The following is a 5,908-nucleotide window of genomic DNA, read 5'->3' as shown; positions in this document are numbered from 1 at the left end:
CCCGGGGCTGTGGTGGCTCCCCGGGCGCCTCCTTTAGCTCCCGCCCCGCCCGGCTTTCGGAGAAGCTGTCTCCTGCTGGGGGTCGCCGCCGGGTGTTTGGAATGGGTTGGACAGTACGGGAAATGCCTCTGTTCGCTGCCGGGTACGTTGTAGCAGGAGCCCTGAGGACAACCGGTAGGGGAGTCCACTATAAAGCCCATTACTGGAGGCGACAAAGAAGAAAAGTGCGGGGGAACCTGTTTTTCCCCATGTTTCCAGGCCTTGGAGAGAGCGAGAAGCAATTAGAAGACAGCGTGTATTGTTTCTCAGTAGTGCTGGATTCCCCCATACCTCAGAATTGCTAAGGAGGGATTATGCTGCAGGATTATGGTGGGGGGTCAGGTTTTACTGTCTCAATTTCTGCAGTCTGCTTGGTCGCTGACTAGTACTGTGTACTTTGCCTGCTCTCCCATATTTATTATTGATGTGACTTTTGTCCCAGCCACTGCAGTTCTTAACTGCTCTTCTATTCCCTTTTTAGTCCGTTGGCTGCAGTCGGTCAGTGCAGCCTTTCTTCCTTCCCCTGCATGCTCTTTTTTGCTGCCTCTTGTTATAAGTTCTTCAACCCTTCTCAGGCTAGAAATGCACCTGGGATAGTTTGCTTGTTTGTTTGTTTCCGGGCTGGAGAAAACTATGATAGTGGCCCTTCATTCTCTTCTTCTTTCTCCTGGCAATGCTGGAGGAAGGAGCAGAAGAAGAATATCTTGTTGCTTACCACAAGCAAGAAGAGTGGCTAAGCCTCTTCTGCTGCTCTCCTTCATGTCTTTGAGAATCTTTTGTCCTCTGAGGAGAGCTGTGGAAAACTCGGCAGCTTTCCTGCACAGATCCTACATCAGCAGGCACTAATCAGGGGTTCTCTTTGCAGCAAGGCATCTGCTTCTGCAATTTGGAAGAAGAATAGCATTTGTGCCATTGCTGGCTTTAACTACAAAGAGGCTACTGTCACTCATAAACAATTGCAAGATTTGGCAGCAATGGGCTGCTCTCTTCTGGAAACAGAAATTAAGTCATGGACAGTGATATGTACCAGGCAGTTGCTAAAAGAACCGGACTTTCAAACAGGCCAGTACAGATAAAGAATGTAGTTGCAGAATGTATTAAGCTGTGGGAAAATACACCAGAATATGTTCACAGTCTTCTAAATAACTTAAAAATAATATTCTCTGTAGAATACTTTAAATAAACCCTGATTTTAATTCTATTGGTCTCTACTATGCAGAGAAAAAATTTCATAGATCGCTTTATAGTGAGATGGTTTCTCAAATGCTTTGTCTGAAAATGTTGCTTCAGGAGCTGCTATACTTCTGGTATTGGTGCGGGGACTGCTGTATTTTGGTCTAGGATTGCAATGAGAGAATAAAGAATGAGAAGGTGATAGACAAGAAGAGGACAAAAAGAAGTTCCTGGGGGAACTCAAAGATCTGAAATTGGCGCAACATTTGTGTGGTGACTAGAATCGTGAGAACTGGCAGAGACAGTTAGAAAAGCTGACAGCAAGTTACAGAGAGGGTCTGCACTGGTTGGTAGGCAGATGCTAACTGGGATGAAGATGGGGTTGGACTGGTAACCAAATGCAGTTACCAGTTCAGTTTGTTTAACACCCCCTTTCTCTCCATGGCATTTTGCAATTTCAGAATGGGCCTGAGCATCGCTATGACTGGCATAAATTTAAAATGTTTTGAGTATGGACACTAATGTTGCTGGATACCATCTGACCATCTGTTCAGTTGGCCTCAGCCTGACTATAAATAATCCTTTTTATTTGTTTCCTGGTTTGATGTTTGTTTTGCTGGTGCTATGCAGCATGCTGTGGGATTACTTAAAGGACCAGTTTGCAATAGGTGTTCTTCAGTAACTGCTGTACACCCCCTGTCTACAGTGTAATTAAATTGATTAGCACTTGGATTAGTTAGCAGACCTGTTGAGATAAGAATGATCTTCACATGACTCAAGCACAGTTCTTCAGTGTGCTTAGGGAAGTGTCTGTCATGTTTACAGTGTAGTGTCAGTGTGAATTACAGACATTTTAAAACAAATTTAGTGACTTCGTTGTAACTTCATTATAAAGCTATCCTGTTGCAGTAGGTTGGGGGTTGAACAATGTCATCAAGATGCATACAGGGAGATATGAAGGAGATATGAAAGATGAGCCCTGAGTGACAGCCTTTGCTGGTGCTCTTCAGAGAAGTATCCTCAGGAAAGACAAGCACTTTTGCCAGACGAGCTCTAACATTTTCCTGGCAGGTGTAAAGTTTCTGTCTGAAAATTTGTGCTAAGCCAGCAGACTTCATGAAGCTGTTGTAATGTGCAATGCATCATATTTTTATTTTGTTGCTGTGTTAACTGAGAAACCTGAGAGTGATAATGTGATGTGACCTTCAATGTTCGCAGTGTTGAAAATCATACGGCATGCTAGGAAGCAAGGCTGTTTTGTAGTGTTGCCTGTCATCTTTTTGTGGCGTGCCGGTGGCTGGAACAATATGCCCCATAGAGGGAACATCACTCCCGTGCTCCTCCTTTGGTCCAAGTTTGTAGCAAAGGGCTGGTTGTACACTTTTCCAGTGTTGTTCTTACCTTTGTGAATGTTCTTTGTCCAAGGCAAGTGAAATGCATTAATTTGGTTACTTCTGTTTTCTCTTTTTCAGCTAGCACAAGTGTTAAAGACACCTTTGTTGGAGCCAGAAATGGACAATACAGGCTTTTAAAAATAGTAATTGACAATGGTTAGTCAAATTTTAATCTTTTTTTCTTTTAGATATTTTCCTAGTTGTTTTAGTGACCTACATGTACAGTTGTTTAAAAAAAAAAAAAGCTCTGCAAAACTTGGTGTTACTAAGGTCTTTCACATAGAGAAGTTAAGACTTAAGTTTTGGTGATGCTAAGCTTTTCAGTACAGTGCTGCTGTATTTTTGTATTTCAATTTTTTCCAAGTGTTGTTTAATGTTTTACCATGCTGGGTGTTTCATATAGAAAATATAAATGAGTTTACTCTACCGTCTTACTATAAAAAGAGTAAAAGAAAAAAGAATTCCATGCCTGTGTAGTGTCTCGGCAGTTTGGTTACTTACACAGTCACTTTAGATGAAGTATAAATGTCATCTGCCTCTTTCACTGGGATGAGCTGCGTGTAGAAAGTCCTCTTAAAGCAGTTGTTTAAATAGTAATCTGTCTACATAGAAAATGTCTTCAAAAATCTGTGACTTGGTAGAATTTTCAAAGCTAAAGGTGTTCCTTAAATCTCACACTGATATATAAATATAAAATTACACAATTACTTGCAGAACCTGAGTTTGATCCTTGAACTTCTTGGCAAGAGATCAAGACTGCAAACACTGCAAGACTGAGTGTATAATATCTTTTTTTTTTTTTTTAATAGCAATGCTGGTTGACTCTAAGACATGGATGGTTTCGGCCATCTTCTCAAGATTTGATTTATGTCCTTGGAGTTTTTGTTCGTTCTAGAGTTCATTCATTTACAGTGCACTGAAATAGCTGTTAGCTGGAGAAGGGTACCTGTATGTACATACACATATGTACTTTTATTGTTAGGTAAATAAACTGTCATTACCTTCTTTGTGTTTGCATTTCTTAGGAAGTCTCCTGACATTTTAATATTGCTTTTCTTAAGGAAGTGGCAAAAATAATACTATAGGCAGGTCACTGTGGTAAAGGCTCACTAGCACAAGGTAGCAAATGCTGGCATACCATTGAATTTTAGGGGGGGTTTTCCCCATTAGGCAAGGTAAAACAATATGCTTTTGTTTGTATGCTACTAGAAATAAGTTACAAATGGAAGATATTCCCTAATTTTTTTCCCTTTTTTGTGTCTATATATATGTAATATGCATTTTGTCTCTGTGTAAAAGCAGAATCCAGTCTTTGATACTATTGACCACAGTTCAAAAAGAAACCTCTAAAACTCCCAGAATACTCTTGTCTGCAGGAGCTTTCAGCAGCTGCCCTTAGTCAATAGATAATAGTCAAATTGAGTTCTGCTGCTCTGAATTAGTAAGAGGAGAGGTTTTCTGATAGGCAGTAGAGTTTCTCTGATTGTATTTTTGTATCTTAAATCCAAGTGAGTATGAAGTCACCTAGAGTTCAGAACTGGCAAGTACATTCTGAATACTCTGTTCTAGGCGTACAACTTGAGCTAGTCTGTATCTAATTCAGAGAAGGGCCAAACCCCCTGTGCTTGAGCTGCTCACGTTCTGTGACTTAGAGTGCCTTGCTCTGAAAGTTTTGCTGTAGAGGCATTTCTAAACTGTTGTACTTTTGTCTGAAGATTTACAAGTTAGGTCTTAGCCTCTCAAAAGATGTTTTGTATACTAGCTACCTTGATGGACCTCAGACTGTTGTATGATCTCATTTACACAAGGCATTTCTGTTTTGATTGGGGGGGCTAGTATTTATTGGAAAGCTGATAAATGTTTTGAAAGACTTCCCTTTGAAAGCTGAGATGTGGTTTATAAATAAGAATCTTGTTGCTACAGTGGTTCACATAATTAAATCTCATCTGAAGTATTCTATAGAGACTTAAGCCAATTATACATAATAAACAACTTCAGTCATCTGAAGAGATTGTAGTTATGAAACTGTGTTAGAAAGAGGTTTATCTACTTACATAGTCAAGTTAAAGTGATTAGTGCAAGCATATTCATTCCAAACTCTTTTCACTGAGTTATTGACTCCTTACAATGAGTACAAACATTACTATATTATAGCAAAAGCCTCAATAAGTCTAAAATTAAAAAGCTTACTGTCATCTTGTTTCTACTTAAGTATTCCAATTTTAAAATAACCTAACCGGCAGCAAACAATTTTATTTCCCTTTGGCAAGCATATGTTAAAAACACTAACATCAGTCTTATCCCTTCAGATCAAAGAACTTGATGACAAACAGCGCATTAATCATCATCTAACTATTTTTTTGGGTTAAAGTAAGTTAGGTTTTGAACATACACAGCTTTTGTAGGAATTCACCGACTTTTACACTTTCACTATTTTTGACTTCCATTCTTATGAAATTACGAAAGATTGAAGTGCCTGATTAGCTGTTTATAGTAATTGCTAATTTTGAAAAACAGTATTAACTGTATGGTTGCTAACCTGTAGCTTTGGTTATTGGTTATAGAGCAGCTTGTTGTGGGATCCTCTAGGAGGCCAGTTGGATCATGGGAAAAGGATTATGATGCCTTTGTCCTTCCCCTTCTTGAAGACAAGCAACCGTGTTATATATTATACAGATTAGATTCCCAGAACGCTCAAGGATATGAATGGATCTTCATTGCATGGTCACCTGATCACTCTCCTGTAAGTAACAGTCATCAAAGGCCTCATGTTGTTAATGATTTTTCAACAGTGCCATTTGATCGGAATCCTAGAAATGAAGGAAGAGGATTTGAGTGATGAAGCATTCCCCAACCTTCCCCTCACTTTCCCCCAAGAAAACTGGGAAAATATCCTTCTCAAAGCCCATTGAGGAGAAATATCAGTGGGTCTGGATAGAGTGCAGCTGATCCAAATTATTTCTAGCCTGACTGGAGAAGACAAGAATACGTTTTTGCCCTATTTATTTGTCTGTCTTTCTGTCAGTATTTCATGAAAATTCATGGAAGGATGTAGGACAGAAATCTCAGTGGGTGTTATCTTAGAGAGAAGGATTAAAGTGTGAGCTCAAGCTGTTTATTCTGTTTGGCTTGCTGGCCGCCTGGCTGGCACTCATGGATCTGTGACCTGCCAAATGTTTCTTAGTAGTTAGAAAACATGGGAGGGAGCTGAGGTTTGAGTTAAGGATTTCTAGGAGAAATTAGGATACTGCATACAGGTTCTGAGAATGTGAGATAAGGGAAAACATAAAGTAAAGCTATTC

General features: G+C 39.7%; 1 protein-coding gene across 1 annotated transcript in view; it reads left to right on the top strand.

Moving 5' to 3' along the window:
• Nucleotides 1-5,908, top strand: part of TWF1 (twinfilin actin-binding protein 1) — a 17,705-nt gene that overhangs the window by 248 nt on the left and 11,549 nt on the right. Inside the window, exons 2-3 of the mRNA XM_010132052.1 lie at nucleotides 2,685-2,762; nucleotides 5,171-5,349. Of these exons, the coding sequence (XP_010130354.1) occupies nucleotides 2,685-2,762; nucleotides 5,171-5,349 (257 nt within the window). The remainder of the gene's footprint in view (nucleotides 1-2,684; nucleotides 2,763-5,170; nucleotides 5,350-5,908) is intronic.

Source organism: Buceros rhinoceros, unplaced genomic scaffold (genome assembly GCF_000710305.1).
Source record: "Buceros rhinoceros silvestris isolate BGI_N320 unplaced genomic scaffold, ASM71030v1 scaffold14542, whole genome shotgun sequence".
NCBI lineage: Eukaryota > Metazoa > Chordata > Aves > Bucerotiformes > Bucerotidae > Buceros > Buceros rhinoceros.
Note: the sequence above shows the minus strand (reverse complement) of the source record. Positions and strands in the feature narration are given on the sequence as shown.